Raw genomic sequence first — 16,366 nt, 5'->3', positions numbered from 1 at the left:
ATCGACAGCCTAGCTGCTCAGGTAAAGGTAGGTTTGTCCTTCCTACAGATTTCTTAGCCCACAGGATCTTCTAAATCCTGGCAGGCCCTGCGCTAAACAGCAAATATGACCCTCAACGACCATGGAGATCCCTGAGGAGGGGCTCTAGATAGCCAACCAAGTAAGTTCTCTGTCATTTTTTAATCAGTAACTCAAGTAAAATTTTATCCTTCTCAAAGATCTCTGATGCAGTTTGACAGCTGAGAGGTTTTGTCAGTTTAAAAGGACAATCTCACCAAGCAAATTTCAGTAAATTACAAATACAAGTTATTAAGGTGTGAACCTGCAAGTTATAAAGGTGTGAGGACAAGTAAAAGCTATCAAATTTCTCTCATGCCACCTTCCATAGACTTAAAAATACTTTTTATTGTTCAAAAACATCTGTCACAGTCATTCAGACATAAATATTCTACTATTTATACAATGTATATATCTAAAACTTATGTTTTCACAAATTCAAAGAATTCTTGTGGGTTCCAGGGATATGAATTGAAGAATCTACCTTAAACAGGTCAGATACACCCTTCTCAATTCCCTGGTTCTGAAATTTTTTTCTCTTCCTAAACTTAACTTTGTCCTCTGTTCTGACAACACCTTGCCAGGTCCAAGAGACACCGGCCAATTTCATACCAGAAACTCTGGACAGGAGTAAAGAGACCAACTACCCCAGGATGTGACCTTTCTCAGGTGTCCCCAAGATGACACCCACAAAAAAAACAGGAAGCAGTCTTGAGAATCCACCACCCCAGTTCCTTTAACCTGTTGTACCTAACTTCCCGCCTTTTTATTATAAGAAAAAGATGGGAATGTTATGATCTGCTGGCCTGGCCTGTCACCTAGGTACTCTGTCCCTTTAAGAGACAAACCCCGCCCTCTCCCACCCCACCCCCCTTCCACAGAGGGAAGAAGAAATTCTGCTTCCTTCAGCCTGTACTCTCTCTCTTTCCATCTCTCTTCCAAAGAGGTAACTTCTGTTTTCTCTCTCTCTCTCTCTCTCTCTCTCTCTCTCTCTCTCTCTCTCTCTCTCTCTCCTCCCCCTACTTCTCCCTCTCCCCCTTCTTCTTCCCTTCCATAACCCACTGAATAAACTCTATACTCAAACTCTCTCTGCATGATGTATCTGTCTGTCTCTCACCCACCATTGTCTCCCACCCGCCAAGGCCTTGGATCATCCACTGCTACCCTTAGTGGGACCAGCTGCCCCTCATTGGACCACTGCCCCTCATGGGATCACCCTTATGTCTTTAAAAAAAGAATAACAATTGTTAGTGGGAGATAGCAAGCCTCTTGTTTTCACTCCCCTAAGTAAATTTGTTTGTTCCTTCTGCGCCAGACGTGCTTGATCAGATGTGGGTGGGAGGTATGTGGACAGGAAATATGTCAGAATGTACCCTTGACCCTGATTGGATAAAGGCGGGAGGCATGGAGGCAGGAAGCACATCAGGATGTATGCTTGCCCTGATTGGACCTCATGGGAAATACAGTGAATTATGGATTTTGTCTTTTTAAGCCCCTGCAAAATGTGATTTGGGGACATTTTCTGGGAAACCAGAGACGGATTTGGCCAGAGAGTCCATCAACCTGGCCAGTATTAATTAAAGCTTGCTTCAGATTTGACTTTAATCTGTGGTAGTGGTCTTATTCTTGACAGGTGGGAACAACATTGACTCACCTCTGCCCATGGAAGGCTGAAGAAAGCATCTTTCTGGTCCAAGACAGTATACACCCGTTTCTCTGGGAGAGTCAGACTCATGAGAATCAGAGGTCCCAGGTGTCTTCAGAGGCAGGAGAGCTGTAGTCCAGGGTGATTGGCAGGGTACCAGGATGTCTGTCTCTTCAAATCAGGCAATATGACTGCAATTTCCCTTTTGCTTCCAGGGTCACTGGGTATAATTTAATCTGGACAGGGTAGCTGAACTAATGTTGGACCAGTCCTGGGGGGGGTTGGTTTCTGCCCACACCCCCAGGAATATTTGTTGTCAGTCTGAGAGATAATCTAACTGTCTCTTTTGATTGGAGGCAGAACTTCCAGCTAGGAGATACTCCTCTGACAAAGGATAGGACACCAGAATTTTGCTGGATGCTTGTAGGTCTAACTGCGTCTCATCATCAGAAGGTGATGGTGGCTTTCAGTTTAGGCAAAAGTTCTCATCTGTTCTCTGCTGTTAAACACCCTTTGAATTATCTCTAGCAACTGGAGCCTCCATATATATATATATATATATATATATATATATATATATATATATATATAACCTTTTTGAATATCTGGGGCTGACTGGGTGATGAGGAAAATCTTTTTAGCAGCTGTCTTTAGTCTTTTAAAAAGGACCTAGTGAATATTGTTTAAGGTATTAAAATCTATTTTCCCTATTTCTAGTCGTCCTCTAGTATTAGGACATTCAGAAGTGCCCATGGTGGTTTTCACATATAATCTCTGTCATAGGGGACAGGAATACTCCAAACCTTTGACAGGGTGGACGTCCTCAATACCTACTTTTCTGTGAAGTAAATAAATTTTAAAATATTAGCTCAGCCAAGATCTACCTTTTGGGTAGCATTTTTATTTTCTGAAGTCAGGAAAAGTATTTACATTAAAAGCAATAATTGTTTCCTTTATTTTATCATGCAATATTCACAGAAAATGTCCTGAGTACTTGGGGGTGAAATGCTGTTTTATACTGGGCTTCACAGATTGTGTATCCCATTAACTTTGCCTGGGCAAGGATTTGAGTTTTAAAAAGTGTTGTTGGTGACAACACCAAAGACCAAGTGTCCTTGGTAATGGGACATAAGCACTGAAGTTTGCACAAGGTCTCCCAGGCATGTGCCTGTGTCTTATCCCTTCATCAGATAAACCTGTCTAAATGTTATACAAAAAAGGACTTCCTGACACTGATCAAGTGTCCTTTCAATGTTTATTTCTTTATATTCTAGAATAGTCTTGAACTTTCTCATTCTTCTCACACCCACTGTCCTGTCTCAGGCATACCAGGCTAAAGGAGTGACCCCACTCACTGACAAGTAAGGGGATTGCAGCCACAAGGGATAAGTTTTGGCATACTAAGCCAGAGCCTGGGAAAGCTAAATAAGCATCCTGTCTCATAACAAAGCAAAGATTTCATGATCACAGCTTTAGCTTAAATCTTTATTGTTCCCAATCTTTAATTAGTTTTATTTTAATTGACACACAAAGTAATGTGTTTCATTGTGACATTTTTATAATATTATCTGTTCAAATTCATTTCCTATTCCCCTATCCAATTATGATTTATTCTTTCTGTTGATCCCTTCCTCCACCCAATTGACAAATGGGATTACATGAAATTAAAAACTTGCATAGCAAAGTAAATTATCAGTAGAAAGCAGGCTACAGAGTGTTAATGGACATTTTATTATGAAAACATTTAGTTTTTCTTGCACAGATTGGAAAAAACGTTTTAATGTTCTTCCAAAGTATAGTCCCATTTATATCAATACATTTCTTTATCATATGCAAATGATAAGACAGCATCTATTTGTAGGTTAAGACAATTCAGAAAATAAAGTTCATTCATATGCAATAGAAGATTAGTACTTTTACCTTTACTTATGTAAGAGCACTTCACTAATAGCCAGATCATGTTCTGTGGACATCCCAGGAGTTAAGCCCTCTTAACCATGAGCATATCCTAGTGAGAAAACAGGCAAAGGAAGGATGGTAATTTGTATGAAGACATGCAGCTGAATACTGCCAAAGAAGTACATATGCTTCATGGTTCTTTCCTCCTGTGGACTTGGACCACTTTTCTGAATTTACAAAAAGATGAAGATCTGCAAGTAAACAATGTGTTGACATGAGAAGTTTGTGGAAGCTACTCCTAAATGCTCTTTTGAAAGCACTGTATATTCATGAAGTATGAAAACTGTATATTGAATACTTGATTGTGTTTATTATTCATCACTAAAGCTCTCCCTCCCCCAGACCAAGTTCTCAGCACAAAGGAGATTTATTTGCCCCACAGGGACAAAGGGCAGGGAATAAGAGACAAAGACAGGAGATGGAGGACAAGGGAGAAGGGGAAATGAACAAGGGAGAGGAGGAGGGGTATTTGTCATGGGGCACAAAGAACTACTTATAGATAGAGAGAAGACAGACTTGGCCCATAGGTAAATGGCAGTGTATAAATATAAAAGAACATGTATTGTAGAATATTATTTTAAGATGTGTTACATTTGTTTATGTTGTGAAACGTTTGTTTAATGATACAAAGATGTGTTGCATTATTTTATGTTGCATTTGTTTAACTCTGAAGCTGTGTTACTTTGCCTGCCTGAAACACCTGATTGGTCTAATAAAGAGCTGAATGGTCAATAGCAAGTTAGGGGAGAGGATAGGTGGGGCTGGTAGGCAGAGAAAATAAATAGGAGAAATCTGGGAGGAGAGATGGAGGAGCAAAAGAACATGGAAAGGAGATCATTAGGGGCCAGGCACCCAGGCACACAGCCAACCACAGAGTAAGAGTAAAAGTAAGATATACAAAAGTAAGAAAAGGAAAAAGTGCAGAGGCAAAAGGTAGATAGGACAATTTATGTTAAAGAAAATTGGCTAGAAATAAACCAAGCTAAGGTGGGGCATTAATAAGAAAGAATAAGCCTCTGTGTATTTATTTGGGACCTGGGTGGTGGACCTCTCAAAAGAGTCAAAGAGTAAAGAGCGAAAAGAAGAAAAAAAAAACACCAACTATATTTTTGCATACCGATATGAGCCAATTTCCATAGGACCTAAGAAAGCTTTGGTGGGGGAGTGGGAAAAGAGGATATGGCTCCTTTAAGAATTTCTGTGGGACTGTGACCCTAGAGCAGCTAGTAAATAAGAACAAAAAATTAAGTAAAAACACCTGCCACAGTGCATGGTACTGGCATTCTATAGCTAGGAATGTTCAATGCAGTTCTTTGTCACGAACCTCCAACCAGGCTGTGAGCTTTAGACTTGGATTACATGGCCCAAGAGGTCCAAAGATATTCTGATTAATAGGGTTTTTTTTCTCCCAAAAAAAGCTTTAAAAAATGCAGTAAAAGAGATTCAGACAGGTTCTAGTGTATTTTACAATGTAAGTAGGCTTAAGAAAGAAAAGAAAATGGGTATAGGCAGCTAAAAAATTTAAAAAAGTAAAATAAAGTCTTTAAAGAGACAGTAAAAGTAATATAAAAGAAAAAAGCCACATAAAGATGGGAAATACACAGGGAGTATGGATCCTGTATGTTATTATGTTGACTTTGAATTTTTTGATTCCTGATGAGCAAACAGCAGCTGTAGGAGACATGGGATTGTGAACAGGACTGCAAAATTGAGCCAGCCTAGATACTTTAGGCCTATCTTAACTTTAAAAAATAAGTCAAAAAACGAATTTGTCAAATGGAAGTCAAAAATGCTCTGGGGAAGAGGTTTTGCTTTTGTCTCCAAAGGAAGCAAGAAGCTGCGGATTTGTTCAATATGTAATATGGATCCATTTGTAATGGATCAGGTTTGTTCAAGGGAGATTTCCTGAATCTTGACAGGTTTTATATATATATATATATAACTGTTATTCTCAGTACTTGGCCATTATCTCAAATTTTCTCAGGGACCCCTAAAGATGCCTTTGCCCATAGACAGCAGGAAGCAAAACACAGTTATTTTGTTACACTGTATATATGTTTCTGCTCTTGTTGAAGGTATTTTACCTATGCACTTCATAGTAAAATGTAAGGTAAAATTCTAGTTTTTGAAAGCTATTATTATAAACTATTTAGGATAACCAAAAAACATATGTTAATAGTAATTTATAACAATCAACTTTCTAGATATGTTAGGCATGTTTTCAAGATCATACAGAGATATATTTTAGATAAATAAATGGTCTTCAAACATTTTAAAGACCTACAGAATATGGAATTTAAAATGTTTTATTAACCTGAGGTTTTTTATGACTATAAGACACATCTGCTCCTGGCAGCATCAATCTACTTCATAAAAGGATAATGGGCACTGAAGAAATACTATAGGAGATTGCTGTCATTGTGGCAAGATTAGCCATTTGGGTAAGAAACTGCTTTTACCTTGACTGCTTTAACTGTGTGCTGTGCAGACTGGACATGCAGAACCCACAGGAAAGTGACTGCTAAACTTTACCAAGCAGGAAAGTCCTTCAAAATTCCTGCTTCACAGAAGAGTCTGCCAGATATTCTGCAATGCATACAGGAAAGTGGCTGCTGAACTTTGCCAATATAAGGTAGGACAGTCCAAATTTCCTGCTTCACTGAAAAGTCTGCCAGAGCTGAAGATGGATGCCCAACATTGCAGAAGTACTTTGGGTGACTGTCCAGGCAGTGAGATGTTTCTGTTGTTAGGTAATATTATATCATTCTGGGGTCATTGAGGAAGTTAAAGATTAAATAGTTAAAGTCAGAGTTTTCCTTAGTTATGATAGAAAGTAAATTATGCATAAAACTTTGAAGTCACTAAGATAGAATTGATGCTGAAGTGTTTTCCCTGAATTTGCTAAATGCAAATGGACTGAATATTGTAAATTGACCTTACTTGATAACTGATTTTTTGTATGTAGTTTTACTATGTTAAAGTTAAAACTTTTCTTTTTTAGACAAAAGGGACAACTTTTGTAGAATATTATTTTTAGATGTGTTATGTTTGTTTATACTGTGGAGCATTGGTTTAATGATACAAAGATGTGTTGCATTCTTTTATGCTACATTTGTGTAACTCTGTGAAGCTGTGTTACTTTGCCTGTCCAAAACAAGTGATTATTCTAATAAAGAGCTGAATGAAAAATAGCAAGGCAGGAGAAAGGATAGGCAGAGCTGGCAGGCAGAGAAAACAAATAGGAAAAATGTGAGAGGAGAAATGGAGGAGCAAAAGAACAGGGAGAGGAGGATATGAGGAACTAGCAGCCAGGCAAATGGCTAGCCATGGAATAAGAGTGAAAGTAAGATATACAGAAGTAAGAAAAGGAAAAAACCCAGAGGCAAAAGATAGATAGGATAATTTAAGGAAAGTTGTTAAGAAATAAGTCAAGTTCAGGCAGGGCATTCATAAGTAATAATAAGCCTCCCTATGTGATTTTTTTGGGAGTTGGGTGTTGTGCCCCCCAAAGAGTAAAATAACAACTGCACCCATGTTAAGCTAAGGTGTTTGATTTTAATTGGGCCTGTTAATTAAATGAGCAAAATGGGGATTTTTGTTGCTGAATTTCAATGCTTTGATAACTGGACCTTGGTAGTCACCTCAAGAGGAAGAAGTGGCCAAATAAGGGAATAGACCTTGGTGGCTAGCTTTAGGAATGTAATCTGACAAATTTTAGCGAGGCAGAAAGAATTAGGGAGAAGGTCAAAGCCTGCCAGAGCCCTGTTTGCCAAGCCCAGGCTAGCAAGAGTTCCTTCAGTTTTCTTACCCAGTTTTCTTACCTGTAATGAGGGCAAAGTTGCACAACTGTTTTGCTTATCATGTTTTCAGTAGTTATTCTAATGATCTTACTAGTTATATGTTGCTTCATCTGTGTATTACAGCATCATCAAATAGCTTCCCTGTGCCCTAGATCTATATGGCCAACTGAGATCTAGAGCAGCTTTCTGGATGGGCCCTAATGACCTAGCCCTAAGGGTCACTTTCTCTCTGTTTGACACCCTAAAGTCACCCTACAGCAGTAAGCAGGCAAAGAAACCATCACTGCTAAACCTATTGGCAGTCCATGTTGTTTTCTGAGACTGGGTAATGAGGGAGGGTTGAGTGATCTTAGGCTGATCCATTAAGAAAGCAGGGATGACTCCTTTAAGAGTAGACATTATGGGTGGGGGCTGGAGAGGTGACTCAGAGGTTAAGAGCATTTGCTGCTCCTCCAGAGATTCTGAGTTCAATCCCACTTGGTGGCTCACAACTATTGAAAGACCTGGATAAATCCAGATCCCCTTAGCAGGAAAATAGAGCTAAAAATCTAGCGGGAAGAGAAGAATCAGAAATCTAGGATTAGCCAGTTCCAGGGTTTCAGGAACTAGCTGAAGATAAAGGTAGATTGTAATCTCGAGAGTAATATTGAGAGACAAAGAGATTCCCCCTAGTAATTATCACCCTCTAGTAATTATCACTAGAACAGGAACTAGCTGATTAATGATCTTTAGAGGCAGGGAGTTGCCCCTTTGTAATCATCACTGGACACCCTCCCTGCCCCCCTTTTCGGATTACTGGACTGTATGGTTTCTTCCTATAAAAACTACTTCTCCCAGTCACTCGAGGTCGAACTCTTCCCCTGCGTGGGTTATGAGTCTTGGCTCCAGTGCACTGGTTCCCGGCTTGTCTTGTCGTCTTGTCATTAAAACTCGTGTGATTGCAGCAAGGACGGTCTCTCATGAGTTACTGGGGGGGTCGCGTCATCCCGAGGCTCGAGTGAGAGTCTCCCCGAATCGGGGGTCTTTCACTATAATGAGACCTGGTGCTCTCTTCCAGCATAAAATCATATATGCAGATAAAGCACCCACACATAAAATAAATAAATAAATCATTTTTTTAAAAAAAGAGTAGATACTAGGGTTGTGTCATCCTCCTCCAGGACATTTCAACCATTGCAAATTTTTAACAGGCAGAAATGGGATGAATCAGGATGAATAGAGTGTCTGAAAAGAGAAAAGCCCTGGAAGTATAGTAAGCTAGGTGACTCCTAGCTCCCTTTCCTTTGACGGTGGCTCTTACTATGTTTTAATAAAGTTTGTCATTTTCATTCTCTTTTCTCTGTGTGTGTCCAGGGTTTCACCATTCTTCCCATCACTTTTAATTTCCTAGGGCCTGCTGCTGTTGCTTCTTTCATGTGTTGGTCTTCTGCTTTTCCTGGAAATCCAATCCTTTGTTCATCAGCCAGAACATCAGATGAACACCCCTCATCTCAAGACCACTGGATCAGAATTACTAACAGTCTACAGATTTCACTCTTCCCACCTATACTTCAAAACATGTACCTCATGGGCTTTAACACTATAGGCTCTTTACAACTTTCTGTTCAGCATCCCAAATAAGGCCTTTATTCATGGTCTCGTGTTATATCAGCCCTTGTAAATGATTAATGTACGTATTTTATTATCACACAATTCTAATGGATGAAATGTATTTGGGAAAATAAGAAATGGTGATGGTGATATGGGTCTCTCCCTGCTCTCCGCTGTCCTCAGTAAGTCACCTCTAGCTATAGGGAGTCAAGCTGAAGATCTGCTTCATTTTCATTACAGGCCAGGGTTATGTACACAGTCAAGGGTGTTCTCTGTCATAACCTTTTCTACAAATTTATTTTTCTGCTACGTGGTGTCAGGGTCCTCAAGAAGTCCCACAGAAAACCACTATCCACGTATGTAATCAGCAAGAGCATTATATTGAGAGAAAAGATTCCAGCATGCTGGGGCCACACGTCTAGCACAAAGGCAAATTAGAGACCCTGAGAAGAGCACACAGGCTCCTTTAAGCACAGCTAGGGGGAGTTTCAGGGACAGTTAGGTCATCTCAAACATATTTGGTTAAGCAAGTATCAGTTACACTAGTACATTTAATATTGGCTAGGGCTTCAGGGGCTGAATTGGGTTAGAGTTTTTCCATCTTTGGGCATGTGTGGACAAGTCTCAGGGCCTGTTCCAATTTTTTCATTACCTTAAGGTATTGTGGAGGCTGGCTCAGGCCTGGTATGTGTTAACTCTCTCATTGTCCTTTTAGGAAACTGAAACTCAGGCCCAGTTGAAAAATGAGGTAATGTTCAGACATTTCACCTGGAATCAAGAAACAATAATATTTATACACAATACTAAGTCTTTGGGTACATCTGAAGATGCCTTTAATACTTATTTTCTTGTTGCCTTTTTAAAATTCTGGGAGCTTTTGATAGAATGATGAAGCTCACAGGCTAGGAAAGAACTGTCAGTAAGTTACCCACCCACAACCTAGGATCTTTTATTTTAAACATTTCCTGATCTAAGAGCCTTATCTTCTGCCTCAGTGACACCAGATGCTTATACAGCTACCATGCATGAAATAATGTGCTTCTGATGACTCAACCTATCACACCCAATCATACCAGAAGCCTCGTGCTCCCACAGGTGATGACAAAAAGGCAATATGAACTTCTCCCGGAGCTAAATGATTGCCCTTTCCCCTGCACCCATTTGGATAATCAAAGCTGCAAAATACTGAGGGCTGACTATGGAGAGATACTTCTGAGAGAACTGGTACAGGGGAGGGGGGCAAACCAGACTCTCCTAGTAGCCTGAAAGAAATCTAAGCCTTAGTTTCAGTTCACTAGAATGGGACAGAGGTCTCAGGAAAACCACAACTTATGGGTAACCATCATCAAGCATCCCCACAACCCTTCTTCTAGCTCAGCAGACCCCCAAAGTCCTTCTTCTGGCTTAACCCCTCAAAGCCTTTCTGTTAGCTCAGCAGATGCCCCCAGACTTCTGCAAGCTAAAGATAGCTTCCCCTACCCAGCCACCGGAAAGTATCTCTCCACTAGGCCTCCCACCAGTCAGCTTTCACCAATCAGCTTCCAGACTAATCTTTTCTCCGCCAATCAACCCCAGATTAATCCCTCCTCTCTGGAATTCCCCTAACTCTGCTTAAAAGAAGCTTGTGACCTTCCTTGGGTGTCACCAAGAGCCACCCTAATGTTGAAAATCATAAAGAAATCTTTTTTTATTGCACACATGGCTGGCTGTTGGTCTTCTTTGGGTGATTCTCTCTGACCCTAACAATTCTGGACCTCAATTTTTTTTGGATTTTTGAGCAAGAATTCCACTGTATAACAGCTCTAGATGGCCTAGATCTCACTCAGTAGACCAGACTGGCCTTGAACTCACAGAGATCCGAGTGTTGGGAGTAAAGTCATGCACCACTACCATCTGACATCTGGACATCAATTTAAAAACTTTCATGAGATCCACATTCATGTTTTTCAAGGTGAGAGGATTTTTTTCTTTTATGAAACAGTGTCTTGTAGCTCAGAGGGCCTCAACCTTGATGTAAAGCAGAGGATTACATCCAATATTTGATATTCCTGCCTCCATCTCTATGGTGCTGATTTCAGGTGTGTATCAGTATCCTAGTTTATTGCTATGCATTCAAGGGTTTTCTGAATACTAGGCAAGCACTATAACAATTAAGCCACACTCACAGTGTAGGGTAAAAGGGCCAAAGAAAGAACACCCTGACGCCCTCTTGACCCCAAGACCAGAACCAAAGGAAAAACACCCTGATCCTGACTTGACCCTCATACCAGGGCCAAGGAAAAAACTCTCTGACCCTGATTTGACCCCAAACCAAGACCAGGGCCAAGCAACAGAATCCCACAATCACTAAGTTTGATCCAAGTTCAGGTCACAAAAAAATCCCACCAATTCCCGGCTACCCTAGAAAGCTCCACCCCTCTCCTGCACTCCAAGACACTCTATAAAAACTCTGCCTTCTCTTCAGTTCCTTGCTGCTCCTCACCTGACCAGAGGCAGACACCCTCCTGGTTTTTCTCCCTGCCAGTAAATCTCATTTGTGAGGTTTGTTGTTCAGTGTGACTTTGTGGTATTCCTTGGCTCCTCACGGCCAGGATACATTTCCCTTCAGAGCTGTAAAACTTACATTGTGGAGACCTTTCCCCCCACCATAACAGAGCTGTAACACTTCTATTGGGGCACCCTATCCCTTCAGAGCTGCAACACTTTCACATAGTCCCTGAAAATGTGAGTTTGTACATCAACTTGACACTTTAATTTTGCTGAAAACAAACAAATTTATTTCAAATAGCAGTCAAACAGAAACAGAAGATCAGTGAACTTGCTTCAAAAGCAACGTGGACATCAGTTCTAATGACCAGAGGAAGACCCCATGGCAGTGGGGACATCCCAGTTCAGTCCACATGAAGCTTTAGGACAGGCTGAGCTTTTCGAAGAGGTACTCAGTCAAGTCGTTCTCTGGGGCCCCCATCTGGCGCAAGTTGGTCAGATATTGGTTCACCTCCTTCAGAACTTGGACCTGCTGATTCAGACAGCTTTGCTCCAGGAAGTTGCAGAGGTAGGCGTTGCCTTTTCCTTTGGCCAATTCGTGCAGGTTCAGCAGGCTCTGATTGATGGTCATCTCCATGTGGAAGGCGTACTCCATAGCCTGGATGCCCCCATGCCAACTGTCGCGGTCTCGTCCCGAGATGTTACGAAGGTCGATGCAGCCTCCACACTGATTCTGCAGGATCATGAACATCTCGGCACTGGCCTTGTGGTCGTGTGACTTGCTCAAGGAGAAACGCTTCAAGTTCTCTTGGCCCACGTCATCACGGTCGAAGTAGAAGGCCATAGATAAGTACACAGAGGAGGCAGAGAGCTGCAGCTGAATATAGTTATTGACAGCGTCCTCACAGTCACAGTCATAGTTCTGTCCCACTTGTGAGGATGCTTCAGCCATGGTGGGCGCTTGAACACCACAACAATCTCAACAACTTCTGTACCTGATCAGAGGAGCAGGGTGATGAGGACAGGCAGAGTCCCTGGGTCCCTCAGAAGACAGGAAGTCCCCAGTGGAGCTCAACAGAGAAGCCTCTGGAAGCTCTGAGGAAAGTCCAGGGCAACCCGGGAAATGACTGTTGGCGCCTGAGGATGACGTCATTTTGGCGCCAGGGCTTAGAGTGGGGAGGGGGCGGGTCAAGAGTGCTCATTTGCATAGCAGCAGGGCCTGCTGGGCCCTGACTGACATAAGCCATGTTTTAAAGGGTTCTATGAATAAAGTCCAAAGTTTTAGGCTAAATCCTCTGGATGCTTTAAAAACAGTTTCTCTGAATATCTCCACAATGTTTTTTTCTCTCAACATTCTGCCGTTTGCTTTCCATAAGTCAACTTCATATCGTAAGGCTTTATTTGAATGACAGCTCTCATCACAGGCCTCAGGTAGTATTTACCTGGCCCTAGGTTGAAGGGTCATCAGTGCAGAGTGTGCTTAGTAAACCAGGCAACGGTGTGATGACCTTAACTTCTTTCTTTCTTTCTTGTCTTTTTTCTTTTTCTTTTTCTTTTTTTTTTTTGACACAGGGTTTCTCTTTGTAGTCCTGGATGTCTGGAAACTCACTCTGTAGACCAGGCTGGCCTTTTGCTCACAAAGTTCTGTTTGCCTCTGCCTCCCAAATGCTGGTATTAAAGGCATGTACCACCACCGCCTGGCAACCTTAACTTCTACATAGGATTTTAAAATAGTTTTTCAATAATGAAATTAAAAGCTTTTTTTATTAATATAGAAGGTGGCTGAGGAAAATAGACATTTTGATACCTTTCTATGGGTAATATAATTAGTCATGGTGATTCAATGTCCTCCAACATTTTTCTATTGCCACTGCTATGAAAAATAAGGCTTTTAATTATTAAATAAACGAATAAAGTTGATTAAATTAGCTTTTTAAGAGTCCATTTTTGTCTTTATTATGAGTATATGTGCAAATATTAAATTGAGTGATCTTTTAAGAAGGCTAATATTGTGTTTAGTTTATAACTAAAACAAATGATGTGTTATTTCTTTAAGTAGACTATAATCCAGTTGGTCAATACAGTATTTAAAGCATATATCATACACATTAGGGAATGACTGTCTTAAAGTAGAGGGTTTCATAGATATATACTCACCAAAGAAAATGCAATTTCTTACATCCATTTGAAAACTATTTTCATAGTCCATCAACATACTTTCTATTATATAATCTTAAAGTGACTACAATAAACCCAGTAAATAATTGTGAAGAATTTGTGTTTGCTTTCATAAGAGTTGTTGCAATTATTAATTGTTAATCCTCCAACCCTACCTAGAAATGATGAAGCTTGACTTTTCTTCTTGACTAAAACACAATATTATTTAAAATTGACACTTTCTGTTCTTATATTTTTTTAAAAAAAATCATCACATGGGGGTTGTCTTAGTCAGAGGTCTATTGCTGTGAAAAGACATCATTTCCATGACAACTCTTATAAAAGAAATCTTTTAATTGGGACTTGTTTATAATTTCAGATGTTCAATCCATTTTCATCATGATGGGGAAACATGGCAGAAAAATGGCTAAGAGGTCTGTTTGCAGCAGGGAGAACCACTGGGTCTGACATGGGCTTTTGAAACCTTCAAAGCCCATTCCCAGTAACACACTTCCTCCAATAAGGCTGCATCTACTCCAACAAGGCCATACCTCCTAATTCTTTCAAATAATGCCACTTCCTGGTGACCAAGCATTCAAATCTTTGATTCTATGGAGGCCGTTCTTATTCAAACCACCACATTCCATTTCCTGGCCCTCATAGGCCTGAGGCTATATTTTAATGGAAAATGCAATTAGTCCTACTTCAAAAGTCCCATAATAAATCATGGTCCCAACACTTTTCAAAAGTTCAAAGTTTCTTCTGAGACTCCTGTAACATGATTGGGGCCTGCTTGTTTGTGTTTTCTGTTCTGCCCGGTTCCCACAACTGTTTAGTTCCAAAGAAAATCACACAGAGATTTCTATAAGTTATAATGCTGATTGGCTCATTAGGTCAGGCTTCTTATTAGTTCTTGTAACTTATATTAACCCATTATTCTGATCTATTTTAACCATGTGGCTCGGTACCTTTTTCAGCTGGCAGGTCACATCCTGCTTCCTTGGTTGTCAGTGCAGTACTGGGAGCAATCAACTTCCTCCTTCCCTGAAATCTCCTGGTCTCATTGCATCATTTCTACTTCCTGTCTGGTTTTCATGCCTATACTTCCTGCCTGGCCAATCAGCATTTATTTGAAACATGATTGACAGAATACAGACAATTCTCCTGCACCAGACTCCTGAAAATCTCTTTACTGTAACCCCTATAAAATCAAAAAGTAAATCACATACTTCCAATATATAAAGTTTCATAATATACATTACCATTCCAAAGGGAGGGAAGGGAGCATAACGAACTGCAGCAAAGCAAGACCAGAAAACAGCTGGGCAAACTCTAAGCTCTGAAAAGAGCTCTTCAGGTCTCCAATTTCTTTTAACTTTGTTGGCTACAGCACATTTCTCTCTCTTGGCCTTGGCCTGGTTCCACATCTCATTAGCAGTTTTCCTTGGCAGGTATCTCACAACTTTGATATCTCCAACATCTTGGGGTCTCCAACAAAATCCCTGCTTGCAGGAACACTCCTGTCACATACCTGGGCCTTGGTGGCTTTCCTTAGCTGCAGAGGGAGGTACTACAATCCCTTTCTTGTGTCCTAGATTCTAAATCCAGAACCTTGGGGCTGAAGCTGAGAAGTTTTTTCTGCTTGCTGATTTTGGAACATGCCCCCTTCAAATATATTTTAACCAGCTTTCTGATTTTGATGGTTTCCTTCACTGTCTGAGCTTGGCTATCCTAGAACATGCTCTATAGACCACTCTGGCTTTTATCTCAGAGATCTGTCTGCCTCTGCCTCTGCCTCTGCCATGGGCAAGGGAAGAAAGCAGCAACATTCTTTGCCAAAATATCCCAAGAATGGTCTCTGGGCCACTTACATTTTCCCTCTGAAACTTCTTGAGCTGGGCCCCCACAGCTCACATCACCCTCAGTACTGTCTTCCATGCTTCAGCTTGGATAGCACATGAAGCCCTGATTAACACATTCAACTCTTTTCTTAATCCAAAGTCCACATTCTGCCAAAAAGAAGCATGGTCAGGTCTATGAGAGTAATGTTCTTCTCCCTGATACCAAATTCTGTCTTATTCAATGTTCTGTTGGTGTGAAGAGACACTATGACCATGGCAGCTGTGGTAGGGAGGCCGTTAGTTTGTTTCCCAGCTGCCAGACAGCTCAGACCTAAAATAATCACACAGAAACCATATTATTTAAATTACTGCTTGGCTCATTAGATATAATTTCTTATTGACTAACTCTTACATATTAATTTAACCCATTTTTATTAATCTGTGTATTACCACATGACTGTGGTTTACCTGGTAAAGTTCCAACATCTGTCTCTGGCGGGGCTCCATGGATTCTCTCTGACTCTGTCTCCTTTCTCCCAACATTCAGTTTCCTTTTCTCCACCTAGCTAAGTTCTGCTCTGCTAACGGTCCAAAGCAGGCCTTTATTAACCAATGATATTCATAGCATATGGAGGGGAATCCCATATCAACTCCCCTTTTCTGTTGAAATAAAAACGAAGGTTTTAACTTTAACATAGTAAAATAAGATTTAACAAAAGTTATCCAGCAAGAACTACAGTTACAAAATTTATATCTACTTTATATTTCATGATAACTAAGAAAACCATAGCTATATATTCTTCAACTCCATCAAAGACTCTAGAAGGATA

General features: G+C 40.6%; 1 protein-coding gene across 1 annotated transcript; it reads right to left on the bottom strand.

The window, feature by feature from the left end:
• Window positions 1-11,806: 11,806 nt before the first annotated feature.
• On the bottom strand, window positions 11,807-12,604 carry LOC148117507 (ferritin heavy polypeptide-like 17E). The gene has a single exon (XM_087902725.1). It carries the CDS (start codon window positions 12,488-12,490, stop codon window positions 11,960-11,962), a length of 531 nt encoding a protein of 176 aa, XP_087758851.1. The 5' UTR covers window positions 12,491-12,604; the 3' UTR covers window positions 11,807-11,959.
• Between the last annotated feature and the right edge of the window lie 3,762 nt (window positions 12,605-16,366).

Source organism: Myodes glareolus, chromosome X (genome assembly GCF_982192425.1).
Source record: "Myodes glareolus chromosome X, mMyoGla1.1, whole genome shotgun sequence".
In the NCBI taxonomy this organism is placed as follows: Eukaryota; Metazoa; Chordata; class Mammalia; order Rodentia; family Cricetidae; genus Myodes; species Myodes glareolus.
This window is presented reverse-complemented; position numbering and strand designations above follow the sequence as displayed.